Source organism: Chiloscyllium punctatum, chromosome 33 (assembly GCF_047496795.1).
Source record: "Chiloscyllium punctatum isolate Juve2018m chromosome 33, sChiPun1.3, whole genome shotgun sequence".
NCBI lineage: Eukaryota > Metazoa > Chordata > Chondrichthyes > Orectolobiformes > Hemiscylliidae > Chiloscyllium > Chiloscyllium punctatum.
The window spans coordinates 15,720,117-15,741,326 of NC_092771.1; the positions used below are offsets into that span (position 1 = coordinate 15,720,117).

Sequence of the window (21,210 nt, forward strand, 5' to 3'; positions counted from 1 at the left end):
TGATAAAATCTGCTCCATCCAAACAATTTGCACAAAGGAGATTCTAATCAATATTAGGGAAGTTAAAATCACCCATGACAACAACCCTGTTACTTCATCACCTTTCCAAAATCTGCCTCCCAATCAGTTCCTCCATGTCTCTGTTGCTAGTGGGGGGCCTACAGAAAACTCCCAATAAAGTGACTGCTCCTTTCCTGTTTTCTCACTTCCACCCATACTGACTCTGTAGACAAACCCTCCTCAATGACCTCCCTTTCTGCAGCTGTGATCCTGTCCCTGATTAGCAATGCCACTCCCCCCACCTCTTTTACCTCCCTCCCTATTCATTTTGAACATCTAAACCCCAGAACATCCAACAATCATTCCTTCCCCCATGGTATCCAAGTCTCCGTAATGGTCACAACATCATAGCTCCAAGTACTGATCCATGCTCTAAGTTCATCAAACTTATTCCTGACGCTCACACTGACTGCAACTTTGCCCTATCAACAATCTATCCTTCCTCACACACTGTCTGCACGCTGTAGTTGCCTGTTCACCAGCTACCCCATCCTCTGATCCCTAGCTCCGGTTCCCACCCCCCTGTCAAACTAGTTTAAACCCTCCCAAAGCTCTAGCAAACATCCCACCCAGGATATTGGTGCCCCTCCAGTTCAGGTGCCACCCGTCTGCAGCCACATGTTCCGGTGCACTCTCTGTCTGTTCCTATCCTCACTAGCCCATGGCACCAGTAGTCCTAAGATTACTACTCTGCTCATCCTGCCTTTTAGCTTCCAACCTAACTCCCTATAATCACTTTTCAGGTCCTCATCCCTTTTCCTAGCTATGTCATTGGTACCAATGTGTACCACGGCTGCTCACCCTCCACCTTAAGTATCCTTACATTACTAGACAACATCGACCATTTGGACCATTGTGTCTGCACTTGTTCTGTGAAATGGCTGTCCAATTCGACTGACAGCCATCTTCTCAGCCCTGTTTTTTTTTCTCTGCTTTTGAAATTTTTAAGACTGACTCTGTTTCTGTCAGGGAGTAGGAGAAAGTAGGACTGCAGATGCTGGAGAGTCAGTCAAAAAGTGTGGCGCTGGAAAAGCACAAAGGGTCAGGCAGCATCCGAGAGCAGGAGAGTTGATGTTTCGGACATAAGTCCTTCATCAGGAATGTCTGTTTCTGTCAACCAACCCAAAGGGTAATGCGCAGGGGAATGTGATACCATAGCATCGGCAAGACATCTGGTAAAGAGTTGGCAAAGGCCAAATGTTTACTCAAAGCTTTTATTTATATTTTGTGTTCTCGTCTGTGAAGGTACTGGTACTCACTGGAAAGCGAAGGTGCTGCCGTAGAGCTTTTTGGCAGTACGAAAACGTGCTTCCTTGGCTGGGGGGCTGCTCAACAGGAGGAACTGGTGCGAGGTGTGCATGAATTTCAACTGCTGTGAAAAGAAAGACATGGCAGGTTCACAAAGTCACAACATCGGAGACAACCTGAGCTGAGCTCCTAACCCCCCAGCTCCATCACTCCATGCCACCGATTGATGAGGTGTCACTGCACAAAGAGCTCTCTGACGGGAAAAAGAGTCCGATTGTTCCAAACTCCTGCTGCCTTCCCGAAGGGACTCTCTCTCTGTGCTGGTGTGTCTCTTTCTGTCATCTTGGAGACTACCCGGAATGAAAAGGTCAGAGAGAGGAGAAAATGTCCTGTGAGGAGCTGCCATTTACATTCAAGCATCTTCCACTGGAGCTAACTGGGTACTAGTTGAGAGCAGGAACTCGTGCTGATTTTTCTTCCTCCAGCCTAACCCAGTTGACTGCTTTGCTGACTCACTCATTCCCTGGAGTCAATATGGGACCTCCTATCCTGTAATGCTTTGCACTAGTGGGTTGCATCTGGACCAGAAGCTCCCAGTTCAAGTCCCACCTCAGGATTTTATGGCGATTTATAATGTGACTAAACCCATTGGCTGTTAACCTATAAAAGTGTCTGCGTATGCTTACGGCAGACAGTGAGAACAAAAGAATTTTTTCATCTGCAGACTATATAGTTGGCAGGTTCTTGCTCTGTGAAAATGCTATCTGGCCTGAGGGTTTATCATAAACAATATGATTGAACAGGCAAGTGTAAGAGTTTTTAAAATGTGAACATCATTCATTCACCAACAAACCATCCATGTTATCAGCGTATATGTTTTCTTCTACTCATTATTTTATGGATTTAACATCCCAGAATTTAACATCAGATGCCGACTTGGCTGAAATAATTGGCCACAATGTGGCGGTCTGAACTCCACACCTAAGCCCCACCAGCACATCCCCTCCCTGTAACTACAAAGCGTGATGACATGGCCAAAATACCATGAGATTTAACTTCACCTTTGAGGCTTCAGTGAGGACTGCAGATGCTGGAGATCAGAGTCGAGAGTGTGGTACTGAAAAAGCGCAGCAGGTCAGGCAGCATCCAAGGAGCAGGAGAATCGACGTTTCGGGCACAGGCCCTTCATTCCTGTTGAAGCGTTGATTCTCCTGCTCCTCAGATGCTGCCTGACCTACTGTGCTTTTCCAGCACCACACGCTTCAGCATTTTTGTGGCACTGGGGTGCGAGGGAAAGCGGGGAAGGGTATGGTCATGCAGCTTCACAATGGGAGTTCACAAACACAACCTCACTCTTGAAATCTTTCTAAGTGACTTCACTGGGGTCCAGTCGGTTGGTGGGGGGGGGGGGGGGGGGGGTTCGCATAAAGATGGCACAGTGCCGTCCATCTGAGCTAGCCAAGGAAATAGCAACAGCTTCTGATTCACGGGGAATTCTTTTGGCATAAACTACCACTTGGTTTCTGTTAACTTTTTTTCTGACTGATTCTCAACAACAGGCAAAACAGGGACTGAATCAATAGTTAACACACGCCATCCCGTAAAACAATATCATTTTTTTCTTTGAAACATTTGACGACACTTAACCTTGACAGCAATACCTGCCTAATTTATTTGACGTTGCCCATGACTCTTCAGGTGAGAATAATGTCCAAATTCCAGATCCCACCCTGATGACACAGTTCAGCTTTAGTTTCAATCAAATGAAGGGCTGACCTGTGTGCGAAATTGTAATGGCATGCTAACCTAAAGGCTGTGCTGCTTTTCATCTTAGTACTCGCTCAGGTTAACAGAGAAGCCAAAAGAAAGGACAAGATTTAATCTCAATGACAGTTAAGGAGTTGACTTATTTTGAAACAATTATTTGCTTCACTCCTGGTTCATAACACAATCGCAGTGTTGCCATTCAGCTCCCTGGATGTGGAAGGAGATGAGGCAGGGCTTAAATGTAGCCTCTGCATCTCGCCTTTGGATTGGGAGTGAGTAAAAGGGAGATATGGCTATCACATTCAGGTAGATGATGTTGTATTGGCAATGTCGGTGGTCTAGCAATCTAAGGCTAATGTCTGCGGATTGAAAACAGAAAACGCTAGAGAAACTCAACTTCGGTGGCAGCATCTACAGAGACTGAAACAGAGCTAATCCTTTCCATTCAATGGGATTTCTTTGGAATGGAACAATCATAGTGGACGGGTAATATTAACTCTTTCTTTCTCTTTGGATGCTGCCAGACCTGCTGAGTTTCTCCAGTGCTCTCCATGCATGTTTCAGATTTCATGGTCTGGGAACAGTGGCTCAAATCAACATGGAAGCAGGTGGATTCAAATTCAATTACAAATCATAAAATCTAGAATCACAAGCTAGCCTCAGGAGAAGTGATCACGAAACATTCCGCTTTTGATGCAAAACACACATTGGATTCATCGATGCACTTTAGGAGAGGAACTCTACCACCCTTACTTGGTCTGGCCTACACATTACTTCAGATGCACTACAAATGTGATTGACTCTCAACTGCCCTCAGAAATCATTGAGCAAGCCACTCAGTTCAAGGGGATGTACAACAAATGCAGGCCTTACCAGCAATATCTACACCTCGTGAAAAAAAAATTAAAACTCAATTTCCCATTGGCAGTGCCAAGAGATGCACACAATGCACAGCTGCAAGAATTCCATCGTGCTTCCCAAGAACCTAGCTTTTATTTCAAGAAGCTGATGGATAGAGTTATAGAGTCATAGAGTCATCCAGCACAGAAACAGACCCTTCAGTCCAACCAGTCTATGCCAAACATAATCCCAAACTAAATGAGTGCCACCTGCCTGCACTTAATCATGGAGTCATAGAGATGTACAGCATGGAAAGAGACCCTTCTGTCCAACCCGTCCATGCTGACCAGATATCCCAACCCAATCTAGTCCCACCTGCCAGCACCCGGCCCATATTCATCCAAACCCTTCTTATTCATATACCCATCCAAATGCCTCTTAAATGTTGCAATTGTACTAGCCTCCAACTCTTCCTCTGGCAGCTCATTCCATATACATATCACCCTCTGAGTGAAAACGTTACTCCGTAGGTCTCTTTTATATTTTTCCCCTCTCACCCTAAACCTATACCCTCTAGTTCCAAATGTTTCTCACTCATGTACTTACCTAAACGTTTTTTAAATGTTGTAACTGTATCCAAACCCACCAGTTGCTCTGGAAAGTTCATTCCATGTGTGAATGTTTAAAAAAAAAATTGCCTCTCATGTCTTTTTAAAATCTTCCTCCTTTCGTCTTAAAAGTACTCCCAAAATCTTGAAATACCCCACCCGAGGGAAAAGACACTTGTCATTCACTTTATCTATTCCCCTCATGGTTTTAACAACCTCTATAAGGTCACCCCTCAACCTCCTACACTCCAGTGAAAAATGTCCCAGCCTATCCAGCCTCTCCTTATAACTTAAACTCTTGATTGTCAGAAAGTTGTTTGATACAGCAGATCATTGTAAGCCCCAAGATACAGTTTATTTTCATTCACCACGCACTGAGGCACAAAAGCTACTTGTGTACCAACTTATAATGTCCCCGACTGACGTCCCCAAATAGGCCACTAGGAAAACCTGAATTTATCAACGTCTGCAACACTGGAAATATGTAGGAGTCACACAAGTGAACAGCAAATGGTGCTCTCCAACATAAACCTCAAGCACAAAGGGAAATCGGGACTGGTATATCTGGAGGATTATACTTAATGATAAGGTCCTGGGGAGTGTTGCTGAACAAAGAGACCTTGGAGTGCAGTTTCATAGTTCCTTGAAAGTAGAGTCACAGGTAGATAGGATAGTGTAAGAAGGCACTTGGTATGCTTGCCTTTATTGGTCAGAGCATTGAGTACAGGAGTTGGGAGGTCATGTTGCAGCTACAGGACATTGGTTAGACCACTTTTGGAATATTGTGTGCAGTTCTGATCTCCCTTCTATTGGAAGGATGTTGTGAAACTTGAAAGGGTTCAGAAAAGATTTACAAGGATGTTGCCAGGGTTGGAGGATTTGGTTATAGGGAGAGGCTGAATAGGCTGGAGCTGTTTTCCCTGGAGTATCAGAGGCTGAGGGATGATCTTATCGAGGTATATAAAATCATGAGGAGCATGAATAGGATAAATAGACAAGGTTTGTTTTCCCTGGGGTGGGGGAGTCCAGAATTAGAGGGCATAGGGTGAGAGGGGAAAGATTTAAAAGGGACCCAAGGGGCAACTTCTTCATGCAGTGGGTGGTACGTGTATAGAATGTGTGTATGGAATGAGCTGCCAGAGGAAGTGGTGGAGGCTGGTACAATTACAACATTTAAAAGGCATCTGGTTATGTGTATGAATAGGAAGAGTTTGGACCAATATGGGCCAAGTGCTGGCAAATGGGACTAGATTAATTTAGGATATGTGGTCGGCATGGACGAGTTGGACCAAAGAGTCTGTTTTTGTGCTGTACATCTCTATGACCTTATGGCTGTGTGACTGTAAAAGGATATCACAACTGAGACCATTCCAGTCTTTGCCTGATGCTCAAGTCACTGATTGACAAGCAGTCCAGAAGCCAAGCGAATGTCCTGGGAACATGGGTTTGGATCACACCTTAGCAGTTAGTGAAAATTGAATGCAATAGAAATCTGGAATAAAATAAAACAATAGCCAAATGGCAACTATGCAACCACATTGATCGTCATAAAAACCCATCACTAATGTCCTTTAGGGAATGAAATTTGTTGTCCTTAGATGGCCTGGTTTACATTGCCCTGCATATTTCCAGTGGTGCTGCTACTGGGCCAAATCACATATTCTTGGTGGCCTATCTTGGGATGTCAACAGGGGACATTAGGCGTTGGTACACAGATCATTTCAGTGCCTCAGTATTTGCTGAATTAAAAACAATCCACAGAGATGGCGTTGATTTGAACTGCACTCTGAGGAGTTAGGGATGGGCAATAAACACTGCCCTAGCCAGTGACCCCCACATCCTGTGAACAAACAAAAATACTTACAGTCAGTTCTGCTATGACGCGGAAGTTCTATTCTCGTGCAATCCCGTGTTATAAGACAATCGCGCAATAACAGCACTATTTAAACTAGTGGGGACAGAATTGCGTTATAACCAATAAATAATACAGAGGAACCTCGATTGTCTGGCATTCAATTAACTAACTTTCTGATTATCTGGACAAGATCGCAAATCCCGACGCTTGGCTAATTATGTTATCTGGTGTTATGTTAATTATGTTATCTTAACCGAACAAAACACTCCCACCCATGTGCTTCGGACAATTGAGGTTCCTCTGTACACGTTTTAAAAGTTTGCGCTTTAGAAATGGTGCCCCAATTCATCAATCATGTTACAGTGAATTTGCATTAACGAATCGTGCATTATGGCAGAGAGACCTACACTGAGATTGATAAATGCACAACTGAACAGGAACTCTTTGTAGTTCACAGTTGACTGGTCATGGGACCACTCGTCACAGAAACTTTTGCCAGTCACTTTGCGGCAGGAAACTGCCCTCCGCCCCTGCTCTGGATCCTCATGACACCTTCCACCCACTTAACAACTCAAGAGCAGGCTGCTAAAATAAGGCTGAATCCTTTAACATGTGTACTTTGTCCAACGATTATACAATACCATTACCAATCTGACAAAATGCAAACAACCACAAACCACAGGCTGAACAGTCTGGGGCTTTTCTTCACTGGAGCATCGGGGGCTGAGGGGTGACCTCGTGGAGGTTTATAACATCATGAGGGGCATGGATACGGTAAATTGACAAGGTTGCTTTGCGCAGGGTACAGGGAGTCCAAACTTGAGGGCGTAGATTGAATGTGAGAGGGGAAAGTTTTAAAAGGAACTTTTTCACACAGAGGGTGGTGCGTGTATGGAATGAGCTGCCAGAGGAAGTGGTAGAGGCTGGTATAATTACATTTAAAAGGCACCTGGATGTTAAATGAATAGGAAGGGTGTAGAGAGATATGGGCCAAATGCTGACAAGTGGGACTAGATCAGTTTAGATTATCTGGACGGCATGGGTGAGTTGGACGGAAGGGTCAGTTTCTGTGCTGTACACCTCTATGACTCTATTAACTGTCTCCCTCTTCACCAAAGTTGCTTGATGTGCTCAATACTTCCACTGGTTTTACAATATTCCAAATTGGCAATGTTTGCAGCATTTTGTTTTAGCCCAGAATACGGCATGCCCTTTAAATGATGCTGCGTGAGGAATAGAATGGTAAATTCCGCCGACGTAACAGAATGAAACCACTTACTCTGCTGAGTGGTAGTTTCACGATGTGAGACCTGTTGCTGGAGATAATCCTAGAAAACAAACACAGAACATTGCATTATTAAATTTCCATTTAGTTTTCCACCCTCCCATGCCCCCCACAAATTCCTCCCTCATCCATCCCAATACCTGAAAGGAATAGGATTCATGATTCATTGTCAGAAATGGTCTGTTGAAAACCGTGTCGTCATTGGGAAAAGTAGGGTTACACATCCTTACTGATAATTCTGTCCCCTGCAATGGGTCTCAGTCCTTTCTGGGGGGAAAAAAAATGTCATTTATATGGAGTCATCTTGATCTCAGGATGTTCCAAGGTGCGTGAACCCCACAATGGAGGTGTAGATGCTATTGGCCAATTCATTTCTCAACTTAAAGTATCTTTGTCTAATGTTGCAATTCCACTGAAAGACACATAAAGCAGTCAAAATGACAATGGGAAGGGGTCAAAACCAACTGAGTTATGAGGTGATGTGGTGTCCGAGGCTTGGTCAGCTATGCCCCTGACCAGTCTGCAGGAACCTTGTACATAAACTGTCTAAATTACAGAAGCTGAGGAGGGCGAGCTCTAAGAATAAACTGGGCTACTCGAGACCAAATTCAAATCCTTTACCACTGACCAGAAGCAGCACAATTGGTGTCCGAAGGTGGAGGGTTGTTTTTTGGACTGGTGGCCTATGACCAGCAGTGTTCCATAGGGATTGGTACTGGGCCCACTTTTGTTTTCCATTTACATAAATGATTTAAGGGAGAACAAGGGAAGCATGATAAGCAAGTTTTCCAGATGAAACCAAAGTTGATGGTATTGTGACAGTGAAGAAGGTATCTCTCAGGACAAAGAGATCTTGATCAATTGGGTCAATGGGCTGAGGAGAGGCAGAAGGAGTTTAATTTGGATAAGTGTGAGGTATTGCGTTTTATTAAAACAAACAAGGGCAGGACTTATACAATTAATGGAAGGGCATTGGGTGGCTTTGTAGAACACAGAGACCTAAGGGGTACAGATAATTAATTCTTTGAAATTTGGGCAGCACACTGGATCAGTGGTTAGCACTGTTTGATTCCAGCCTCAGGCAACTGTCTGCATAAAACCCATCTAGTTCACTAATACCCTTTCAGAAAGGAAACTGCCATCCTTACCTAGTCTCGCCTACATGTGACTCCAGACCCACTGCAATGACTGCCCTCTGGGCAATTAGGGATGGGCAATAAATGATGGTCTAGCCAGTGACGCCATTATCTCATGAATGAATATAAAATAAAATCACAGTTCACCTACCCCAGCTAAAAACTCGGCTGGTGGATGACCCCATTTTCATGGCCCTGTAGCATGGTTCACACCAGGTGCCAGGTAATTGCTTTAAAGCAAGACTGTAACCCTTTCTCAGCAGGGAGTCTTGGCTGAAAGAGTTGCTGGCCAATCAGAAGGCGAGAAGCATAACTGGAACTCATCATATAACTGGATATATTTCCCTTTCATTTATGTTGGAATTATTATGTCTGGCTAGTACATTGATTCAGGCTTGTTGTCTTCACTTATCTCCCCATTCACAAATGGATGGCATCTTTTCTATCCCATACGATGCTTGCTAAGTAATACAAGGTCACAGTGTCTGCCATATCAAAAGGCACTACACACACACACACACACACACACACACACACACACACACACACACACACACACACACACACACACACACACACACACACTGAAGTACCATTGTAGCAATGGATGAGCCAGTGGATCCAACTTGTCCATTTGTTTCTTGATCTCCAGGTACGACCCCTAGAAGAGATATGACAAGTTGTTAACCTTAAGGGAAACGATGCACTTTATCCTCAATGTCAGAAGGAAGTCAAGTCAGGAATTCAGATTCTGGATTAGTGGTGCTGGAAAAGCACAGCAGTTCAGGCAGCATCCGAGGAGCAGGAAAATCGACATTTCGGGCAAAAGCCCTTCATCAGGAATACTTTTGCCCAAAACATCGATTTTACTGCTCCTCGGATGCTGCCTGAACTGCTCTGCTTTTCCAGCACCACTAATCCATAATTTGGTTTCCAGCATCTGCAGTCATTGTTTTTACCAAGTCAGGAATTCAGAAGAGAGATGAGAATGGCAAAGCCTATTCAACCCTCCCCAGTGCATCCATCCAAATCCAACCTACATTCTTCCAACATGGTCTGCAGCTTTTTAAAGACTTCCTTTAACATTTTGCCTCCACTCTTATGGACTCCCTTACCAGTCCTAAATATACCTTTTGCAGTATTAATTCTCTATCCCCATGTCCTGATGATCTACCTTGAAGTATAGCCCCACTAGGATCCTTCTGTTCCATTTAGCATTTTAGGAATTGCTAAGGTAACCTACAAGTCATATCCTTTTGGTGTTGGGAAGTCCAAGTCTCCAGTGGCTCCATGTTAGTTAGTGGCTACATGCTAGGGCTCAGCCTTGTGTCTCCATTTTGCCCCATCCCGTGAATGAATATAAAATTCATGGATATGAATATTCATTAATAACTAAAATTAGTCTCAAACATTAAGGTGCAGCACAGTGGAATAAAATTCAGAATAATCTGTTTCCAGCTGTGCAGATGAAGCAAAAGATTACAAGTAAAAAGGCCAAGCACAACCATTTATGTGTGACTTGTATATGTCCCATCACCACATAAGCATTTTTCAAATCCCTCTTAAGAAAAGGGTTAAAGAGAACCCCAAAGCATTCTATTCTTAGATTTAAAACAAGAGGATAATTAGGAAGGAAGTAGGACCACTCAAGGGTAATGGAGCGAACTTGTATTTGGAGGCAGAGATCCTAAATAAGTATTTTGTGTTGATATTCACCCAAGAGAAGGATATGGGGTTTAGTGAAATTTGTGTGGAGCATGTTAATATGCTAAGGCATTTTGAGATCAAGAAATACGTGGTATTGGGTCTCTTGAAGAGCATTAAAATGAATATGTCCCCAGGGCCAGATGGTATCTACCTCAGGTTATTGAGAGAGGCAAGAGATAAGACTGCTGGTGCCTTGACCAAGATCTTTGTATTCTCAATAGCTACTGGAGAGGTCCCAGAGGACTGGTGAGTAGCTAAGTTTGTTCCTCTGTTCAAGAAGGAAAATAGGGATAATCCAGGAAACTACAGAATGGTGAGTTTCACACCCATGGTTGGGAAGCTATTGGAGCTAATTCTTCAGGATAGGATGTACTCGCATTTCGAAAAGTATGGTCTAATCAGGGACAGTCAGCATGTGGAGGCAAGGTCATGTCTTGAATTTTTCGAGGAGGTGATGAAAATGATCGGTGAGGGTAGAGCAATGAATGATTTCAATGTGTATTTTAGTGAGACTTTCGACCAGGTCCCTCATGGTAGGTTCATCCAGAATATTGAGATGCATGGGTTCCATAGTGACTTGGCTGCATGGATTCAGAATCGGTTTGCCCATAGAAGGCAGAAGGTAGTGGTGGAAGGGGTTCTTCAGGCTGGAGATCCATGGCTAGTGTTGTTCCACAGGGATCCGTCCTGGGACCTCTGCTGTTTGTGATATATACAAATGACTTGGATGAAAATGTGGATTGTTGGGCTAGTAAATTTGCAGACAATATAAAGATAGGGAGAGTCATGGACAGAGTAGAAGGTTATCAAAGATGCAGGAGGATATAGCTCAGTTGCAGATAGGGGTGGATAAATGGCAGATAGAGGTTAATCCCAGTAAGTGTGAGGTGCTGCACTTTGGGAGATCAAATATTAAGTAAAAGTATACAGTTACTGACAGGACCCTAAACAGCATGGATGTACAGAGGGTTCTTGGGGTTCAAGTCCATAGCTCCCTGAAAGTGGCCATGTAAGTAGATAGGATGGTAAAGAAGGCATATGGCATGCTTGCCTTTATTGATCGGGGAATTGAGTACAAGAGTCAGGATGTCATGTTGCAGGTTGATAAGACTTTGGTTAGGCCACACTTAGCGTATTGCATTCATTTCTTGTCGCCAGATTACAGGAAGGATGTGGAGGCTGTGGGGAGGTGCAGGAGATGTTTAGCAGGATGCTACCTGGATTAGAGGGTATGAGTTATAAGGAGAGGCTGGAAAAACTCAGGTTGTTTTCTCTGGAGCGGTGGATGCTGAGGGGACACTTGAAAGGAATCTATAAAATTACGAGGTGTATAAATAGGGTTGACGATCAGAATCTTTTTCCCAGAGTTGAAGTGTCTAAAACTAGGGGGCATGCATTTCAGATGAGAGGGGGAAGGTCAATGGTGATGTGAGGGGCAAGTTTTCTACAGAGTCGGAGGAGTGTGGAACACGCTGGTGGAGGCAGTTGGTGGTGGAGGCAGATATAACAGGAGTATTAAAGGGATTTTTAGATAAGCACATGAATATAAAAGGAATGGAGGGATATGGAGCAAGGGCAGGCAGAAGGGATTAGTTTAATTCGGCATTATGTTTGGCACAACATCATGGGCCGAGGGGCTCATTCCTGTATTGTACTATTCTACATTCTATGTAAAAGGATGTGGCAATTAGGAGTAAACCATTTCATTTCATTCAAATTTCTGCACAAAATCATGTAAGGCTTGCATGAATTAGACATCTCGTGGTCAGGAAAATATCCAATGTACTTTCTAGCCAAAGAAGCACTTTTTTTCAAAATGTAGGACCTACTGTAATGTGGGGAATAATGCATGAAAGAAAAGGGATGAAATTGGAAGCTAATTTGCACTCAGCAACCTCCTACAGACGGTAACGTGACAGTGACCAGATAATCTGGCTTTTGTTTGCAATGCTGATTGAGGGTATTGCCCAGGATACCAAAGAGAACTCCCCCACTCTCATTCAAGGTAAGTGCAAATGGGACCTTTCACATCCACCAAAGCAGGCAGGAAGAGTCTTGGTTTGCCTAAGCCTCAGAACAATGCAATACTCACTCAGTACTACACTGAAGTGCTAGCTTTGACTTCCGTGATTAAGTCTGGGAGCAGGCTGAGTCGTGTAAAGAGTAAATAGGAGTAGGTGTAGGCCATTCGACCCTTCAAGCCTGCTCTCCCATACAACATGATTATAGCTGATCATTCAACTCTGTTGGATGATCTGTTCCACATTCTCCTCATACCCTTTGACCCCCTCCAGCCCTTAGAACTACATCTAAAGCCTTCTTGGAAACATTCAGTAATTTGGCCTCAACTGCTTTCTGAAGAAAGGTTACACCTGAAATGTTGACTTCTCCACTTCCTGATGCTGCCTGGCTTGCTGTGTTCTTCCAGCCTCCTACTTGTCTACCTTGGATTCCAGCACCTGATTTTTTTTTTGTCACAACCACATTCTGTGGCAGAGAATTCCACAGTCTCCCCATTTTTCTGGGTGAAGAAACTTCGCCTCATCTCAGTCCTAAACGGCCTGCCCAGTGTTTATGGATGGTATTTCTGGGCATCCTGGCCACTTCCTTCCTGCACTTACTCTGCCCAGTCCTGATAGAATTTTATCGGCTTCTATAAGATTGCCCATCATTCTTCTGAACTCCAGTGAATAAAATCATTACTGATCTTCTTCCTATTTCATTCCTGCCATCCCAGGAATCAGACTGGCAAAGCAGTCAATGCAAGTGTATTTCTATGCATATGCTATCATGGTTAAGTTGGTATCTTTCTCGCACTTAGAAGAGACATTGCCATAGGGTAGTAATCCAGAGGCCAGGTGTGGTGAAGACAGATGTAAATTGAAGCATACAAGAGGGCATTAGACAAGTATTTGGATAAAAGTAATTGCTGCCTCAAAACGTCAGGGACCTGGGTTTGATTCTAGTCTCAGGCACCTGTCTGTGTGGAGTTTGCACATTCTCCCCATGTCTGCGTGGATTTCTTCCGGGTGCTCTGGTTTCCTCCTACAGTCCAAAGATGTGCAGGTTAGGTGGATTGACCGAGAGAAATTGCCTGTATTGTCCAGAGATATGCAAGCGAGGTGGGAAATGCAGGGTTACATGGATAGGGTGGAGGAATGGGTCTGAGTGGGATGCTCTTTGGAGGGTCAGTTTGGACCAAATGGCCTGCTTCCATACCATTAATCTATGGCTGTACAGACTCAATGTGTCAAAGGACCTCTTCTGTACCATTCGATTCTATAAAGGATGCAGGTATGATGGGCCAAAGGACATTTGTCTGTTCTGTAAGACTGCTGTGATCCTGTGAAGTACAATCACATCATTTACTTTCATGCTAAAAAAAATTGGTCCTCTCCTATTGGACATTTATAGAGGCTGCTGGCAAACTTTTTGGTGTGAAAGGACCCACTTTCCCTCGGCACACCTTCGCTAGTCAGCAGGCATTGGGTTGAGATCCAGGAAACCAGTGTTTGAGGGGTTTCTCTTCATCATTTGCATGAAGTAAACTGGGAGAAACTAGTAAATGTTGGCATTGAAATACTAAAATAAAAGATTGTTTTTAAATGGCTTAGGGTGGAATCTTTCTAGCCCATGAATGAATCACAGAATTCCTACAGTGTGGAAAGAGGCCATTTGGCCCATCGAGTTGCACCGACCCTTTGAAGAACATCTCACATCACTCTATTCCTGTAACCCCGCATTTACCATGGCTGACCCACCTAGCCTGCATAACCCTGGACACTATGGGCAACTTAGCATGGCCAATCCACCTAACCTGTGCATCTTTGGACTGTGGGAGGAACACCCGAAAGAAACTCTACACAGTCACCAAAAGCTGGAATCAAACCTGGGTCCCTAGCACTGTGAGGCAGCAGTGCTAGCCACTGAGCCACCAATGGTGCACGCATCGAAGAAAATTGGGAGATTGACCGAGCCTCCCACCATCGAGAGTAAGAAGCTCTATTTTCCAACCAAGCGTTAACCCAGTAAGGTGCAATTCTCATCAATGAGCAGAGAGAGGCATGGTCTTACGTCCATCAACATCTTCACCATTAGGCAGCTTCCCATTCTCCCAGATGCTGAGTAGAAACTGAATGGAGACAAGTTCCCAACATCAAAGTAATGCAGCGAGATAACCTAGTGACTCCAGCTCACCACTCGCTCCTCTGAAACATCCATGAGGCACCATCATCTCATGGGAACTTTCCAGGAGGAGGGGCCATATGTGCCACACACTCCCCACCCAGCAGGACCAAGTGACGAAGCAGGGGTGCAAATTGCCCTCAGGCTGATGGCCTGGACAAACAAAACAAGCTGTGAAGGGCAGCTGTGGACTGCCATCGCTTGGTCAACTATGCAGCTGGGACCTTAAACATGGCGCAGTGATCAGTGAGGGCCTGGCAATACTGCCACCTGTGGAGAGAGGAAGAACAGCAGGGACATGGTGTACAGTCAGTGCGGCAAGTTTGGGAAAACTGTGCAAGAGAATACAGTTATTAGGACTTTGAAGGATATTCTGAAGAAGGGCTCATGCCTGAAACGTAGATTCTCCAGTTCCTTGGATGCTGCCTGACCTGCTGCGCTTTTCCAGCAACACATTTTCAGCTCTGATCTCCAGCATCTGCAGTCCTCACTTTCTCCTTTGAAGGATATTCCCCTTCTATTTACAGTCAGAGGACCGAGTTTCAGGTTTCCCCATTATTCTCTCATCAGTTCTTGACTGACAAGAGGTGCAGAAAGATACATAAAGTTGGCTACTACACACTTCATGTCTCACAGCCACTCTTTAAGTTTTCTTGTCTGCTATTTTAACACTTCTCATTGCTTCACAGGTTTTGTTCCTCCTCCTTCACTTATTTAATTTGACAGTGTCTGCTCCTTCTGTAGAGCTGTTAAAAGCTGCAGATGTCTGCCTCAATTTTGCTAACAATCACCAATCATTCAAGTAGACCTTTAACCAAGATTCAAGCATTTCCAGATATTGTAAATCTCAGATGTGTGGGTGTTTCCTGACAGTGATATGTCTTAGTCTGTCTCTCAGGCAAGAGGCAAGCAAAGCTTCGCAAAAAGCTTAGTTTTCAAAGGGTTCCCTTCATGAAGCTCAATCAAATCAACTGAAACACCTTCAGATATGCAGGTAATGCGGCAGTACTGTGTAATTGACTTGAAATGCATGTTTCTAAGAGGACTTTACTGAACAAGATCTTGAAGTGCATGTTCATAGTTCCTTGAAAGGGGAGCCGCAGGTAGAGAAGGTAATGAAGAAGGCGTTTGGTATGCTTGCCTTTCTTGGTCAATGCATTGAGTATAGGAGGTCATGTTGCAGCTCTAACATTGGTTAGGCCACTTTTGAATTACTGTGTTCAATTCTGGTCTCCCTGCTACAGGAACGATGTTGCTAAGCTTGAAAGGGTTCAGAAAAGATTGACAAGAATATTGCCAGGGTTAGAGGGTTTGAGATATAGGGAAAGGCTGAATAGGCTGGAGCTATTTTCACTGGACTGTCGTATGCTGAGGCATGACCTTATAAAATCATGAGGGGCATTGACAGGGTGAATAGCCAAGGTTTTCTTTTCCTAAGGTAGGGGGAGTTTGAGGTGAGAGGGGCAAGATTTAAAAAGGACCTAAGGACCTAACTTCTTCAAGCAGAAGGTGGTGTGTGTATGGAATGAGCTGCCTGAGGAAGTGGTGGAGGCTGGTACAAATACAACATTTAAAAGGCATTTGGAATTTATATGAATAGGAAGGGTTTTGATGGATATGGGGCAAATGCTGGCAAATCGGATTAGATTAATGTAGAATATCTAGTCGGCCAAATCCAGCAAAATACTCATCAAATAAATAAATCAGTCCTGAATGACAGTCAATTTGGAGGCAAATGTTTTTGTTTTCCGAATTTTATATTAACAAAGGGCCCACAAATCTGGTAATTGGAGGTTATTCAGCAAACTAACAACAAAAATGTTCTTGTATTAGTTTGGAAGTCTGCAGGCAGAGCTAATGGTTTGTAGTGATTACATAATAAAAATCATGAGAGCATTACATGAGAATTAAGTAATTTGTAACCAGTGATTTTGGGACCACGTCCATGAGCCAGTGCATGGGAACATTGCTGGGGAACAAAGCTGAAGTAGTGGTGATGTCATTGGGTTAACAATACAAAGGCTGAAGCTATTGCTCTGGGGATGTAGGTTCAAACCTGACCACAACAAATGATGAAATTTAAATCCAATTAATAGCTATTAAGAGTTGCACAGTGGCTCAGTGGTTAACACTGTTGCCTCATAGTACCAAGGACCTGAGTTCAATTCCATTCTCAGGCAACTGTCTGTGAGGAGCATACACATTCTCCCTGTGTCTGTGTGGGTTTCCTCTGGGTGCTCCTGTTATCTCTGATAGTACATAGATGTGCAGGTTAGGTGGATTGGCCATGCTAAGTTACCCCATAGCGTCCAGGGATGTGTAGGCATTGGAGATATAGGGTTATGGGACAGGGTTTGCGTGGGATGCTCTTTGGAAGGTCAATGTGGACTTGATGGGCCAAATAGCTTACTTCCAAGCTAAAGGGATTCTGTGATTATTTGAAAACTAGTCTCAGTAATGATACCCATGAAACTCTCACTGAGTTTTGATGTAACCCATCTGGTTTGCTAATGCCCTTTAGGGTTGGAAATCAGCCATCCTTACCTGATCAGGCCCACTTGCAATTCCAGATCCAAAGGCAATGTAGTCAACTTTTAACTGTCCTCCAAAGTTGCCTAACAAGTCGCTTAACTCAAGGGTAATTAGGGATGGGCCATAAATGATCTTCTCACCAATATCTTTATTCCAATGGGGATTCTGGGCACCACTGTTCAAGAAAGATCCAAAAACCCTCAGCAGGTAATTCACCTCTTGATTGCCCCAAAGCCTGTCCACCATCTGCAAAGCGCAAGTCAAGAGTATGTTGGAATATTCCCCACTTGCCTGGATGGGCACAGCTCCAACAATACTCAAGAAGCTCGGCACCAGCAAGGACAAAGTGGCTTGCTTGATTGGCAGGTCGAGATTTTACCGAGAAGAGAATGAATGGTATTGATTGTTCCAAGAACAACTAGACATTTCAACTTAATTTCAGACTTGCCATCCAATTTAAAAACAATACAACCTGTGAGTGAAACCAATGTTAATGAAAAGCCTATGGTTTCCAAAGCGACAGGTATATAAGAACAGGTGTAGTCCATTCAGCCTCTTGAGGCTGCCCTGCCATTCTATACGATCATGGTCAATAGAACACTTCAATGCCTTTTAATCACCCCATCCCAATAGCTCTGCACACCACTCTGTACCAAAATCTATTAATCTCCATCTTAAACATACTCAAAGACTGAGTCTCCACAGCCCTCAGTGACACAGAATTGCAAAGGTTCACAAACTTCTGAGTAAAATCATTTCTCCTCATTTCATAAGTACGAGGAGCAAGAGTAGGCAATTCAGGCCCTTGATATTGTTCCAGCATTCAATACAATCATGATTTATCTCATCTTGGTCTCAACTCCACTCTCCTGCCCACCTTCCATGCCCTTGAACCTGTTACTCACTAAAAATCTGTCTATCTCCCACTTAAATTGTCTCTGGGTAGTAAAAGGCACCGTTTCAAAGCCCTTTAAAAGAAATAGTTTCTTGTCATTTCAGTTTTAAATCTGCCACCCTCAGTCGAAAACGATGACCACTTGTTCTAGATTGCTCCACAACGGGTAAGACCAATGCCATGCTACTTTGTCAATCTGTACACCTCCTTTTGCAGCCTGTACACCTCCATCCAAACCTCCGCTCTTCCTTCAGAACGTTCGCGAGTATTAGCCTCAACTGCTCATTCCCTCCTCAGAAGACAAGCCTTTTATGTCAGGAATTAATCTTTGGACAAATTGGAATCTCAGATCTCAGAGTCATCACCTTTACTTTTAAACTGCAGCCCTTGCCTTGAGACTGCCCAACAAGGGGTGACATCTTATCTACATTGACCATGTCTATAGATTTAAATATTTTGTAGGTTTCAATGATTATAACTCTAATCCACAGTAAAGATCTGTCCCATTGACTAGTATAGGATCCATTTTCATTGTGTTGCATTTCATTTGGTAAATATCTAATAATTGCAAGGAAAAAACTATAACAAGATAGAGAGTAGACACAGAAAATGAGCATTGTTGGCCTACCTGCGTCATTTCTCTGATGGACATTACACTATCCAATGCTTTCTGTAGCCTCTCGTAGTTCTTCTTCTGTAAGTGGGCAACAGGAAAATAGTGAGATACAGTTCATGGAGTCGATAACAGTGCGGTTATGACAGCAACTCACAACATCTTCAAGCTGCCAACATTAACAAAGCTGAGGCCAAAATTGCCTTGGCAAAGTCTCACAGTTAAAGTCCAAGCAGCTGAGAGGTGCAAATTGAACATATAATTGATACATTAACAGGAAACATTAAGGTAGAGTTGCCATAGCCTCACTAGCCCACTCTCTCAATAGAGAGAGACAACTGGTGGTGCCTTAAACTGAGAGTCACCATATCTCAAAGAAGGGGAGAGGTTACAAAGAAGAGCCCTTCATGGTAACCTCAGCCAGTACAGGAATTGAACCCACGCTGTTGGTATGAACTGCATTTCAATGCCAGCCATCCAACCCACTGAGCTAACCAACCCTTAAAGAAAACAAGGTTTGGAGGTCAAAGTTCAGAAAGACACATGACCTCATGAAACTCTTCAGTGATCATCTCTAAACATTTAAATAATCTTATATATAATTCTTCCAACTTATCACACTAAGTCATGGATTCACTAGAGCTTTGTCCATATTTACCGAAGGTCCAAATGAAGAAGTTATCAATAAAAATGCCTGTTAATCGCTAAATAAAAACTCTGAAATGGTGACTTATAAACTGAATTAATATTAATAAAGTCACAAGTGCTCAGTTAACATTTGAATAAAGATTGGCAGTTAACTGTCAGCCATTATAAACTGGTGCATTCAACATACCAATGCCCCTATCAATCAGTGCCAATCAATCTGCAGATTCTTTTTGTATGGTGATTTCCCATTACAGTGTGGCTCTGAGTAACTGAGAGGAGAGTTTATACAAAAGTACCTAGGCTGAAGGTTAAAAAAATCTTTTAAATAACTGGATAAAAATGAAACAAAACAATACATTAAAATGTTTCTTTGATAATACAGCGCTTTGTCTAAAGCGCGATGTCTTTCATTCATCAGGAGAAGTCATAAGAAATCCAATTGTAATGGGAAATCATCACTCGAGAAGACGCTACTGATTGGCCGGCTCTGATTGAGAGGGGCATTGTTATGTCGAAAGCACATGATGACCAACAATTAACTGCCAATGTTTGTTCAAATGTTAACCCAGGCAGATTTACTCATCCCCCTGAGGAATGACACAGTGCATGGTTATCACTTGATGAGTTCATCTGAAACAAGTGCAGCATGTGGTCTTGTTCTTTCTGAGTGTGAAGAATAGGGCCAGTTATATTAGTGTATCTAGGTATGTGGAGGTAAGTCATGCTGTGAACCCAACTAACAAACCTAAATTCTTAGCACACTCAGAATCACGTTTAATGTTGGACACTGTGTTTTGATTTCTGCAAGCACAGGTTAGTGGGACATGGTCAGTACCCTGCTTGTTACAAACAGCAAAAAGGGCTATGATCCACCAGTCCTTCCAAATTACAAAAACTGACCCACTGGCATCACACTGAGATTGACATTCATCTACCACAGTATTTATTTGTGTGATGAGTAGCATGTCTCTTTAGTGTGATGGTGGCATTCCTGTTAGTGACCAACATGACATAGTCTTGCTATTGCATAGCTAGCACAGAAACAGCTAGCTTTACCTGTTGTTCAATCTTTGAGATACCTTATTCTTCCACTCTGAAGAAGATGGGCACTTTTCAGGAACAAGCATGACCTTAGGCCTGCTCATTCTCTGTGGCGACACATCTGCCCATCAAAGCAGAAAATAAGGACTGCAGATGCTGGAGATCAGAGTCGAGAGTGTGATGCTGGAAAAGCACAGCAGGTCAGGCAGCATGATGAAGGGCTTTTTGCCCAAAACGTCAATTCTCCTGCTCCTCAGATACTGCCTGATCTGTTGTGCATTTCCAACACCACACTTGCCTCTGCCCATCAAGGTCCACTTGCCAACCATACGAACACTCTTCTCATTCAGTAGTAATGTTTCCCTTTATGTTGCCTCTTCTCTCGGTGAGATGCTTTAACAAAATCTGTCTTTTTTCAGGAATGTATTAAAGTGCCATATTTTATAGTTTAATTGTATAATTTAAAGCTACGCCTTATTGAAAAGCCAACTCTTGAAAAACCTAGATTGGAAGAGTTAGGAGCAGGATAGCTGTTCAAGCCTGATCTGCCATCAATAAGACCATAGCCAATCAGATTGTGATCTTAACTCCACTTACTAACTTGTTGTTTGTAAAACTTGCACCTGATTTAAATGTCTGTCTTTTCTTGAATACATTCAATAGTTCAGCTTGCACAGTTTATCTTTGGACAGCGAATTTGAAAAATTCACAAACTTCAGAGATGAAATTCCTCCTCATCACCATAAACATATCAGCCCACGATCAAATGGTGAAGGATGCTCCAATGGGC

The 21,210-nt window shown here is 43.4% G+C and overlaps 1 protein-coding gene across 10 annotated transcripts in view; it reads right to left on the minus strand.

Moving 5' to 3' along the window:
* LOC140458452 (protein mono-ADP-ribosyltransferase PARP6) overlaps positions 1 to 21,210 on the minus strand; it is a 156,668-nt gene that overhangs the window by 16,593 nt on the left and 118,865 nt on the right. For 7 of the 10 annotated variants that reach the window (XM_072553051.1, XM_072553050.1, XM_072553047.1 and 4 more), the window contains 4 exons: positions 18,747 to 18,812; positions 9,393 to 9,460; positions 7,658 to 7,706; positions 1,320 to 1,432 (listed from right to left, as the gene is read on the minus strand). In XM_072553051.1, the coding sequence (XP_072409152.1) occupies positions 1,320 to 1,432; positions 7,658 to 7,706; positions 9,393 to 9,460; positions 18,747 to 18,812 (296 nt within the window). The remainder of the gene's footprint in view (positions 1 to 1,319; positions 1,433 to 7,657; positions 7,707 to 9,392; positions 9,461 to 18,746; positions 18,813 to 21,210) is intronic. The other 3 variants (XM_072553052.1, XM_072553049.1, XM_072553048.1) reach the window with 1 other exon arrangement.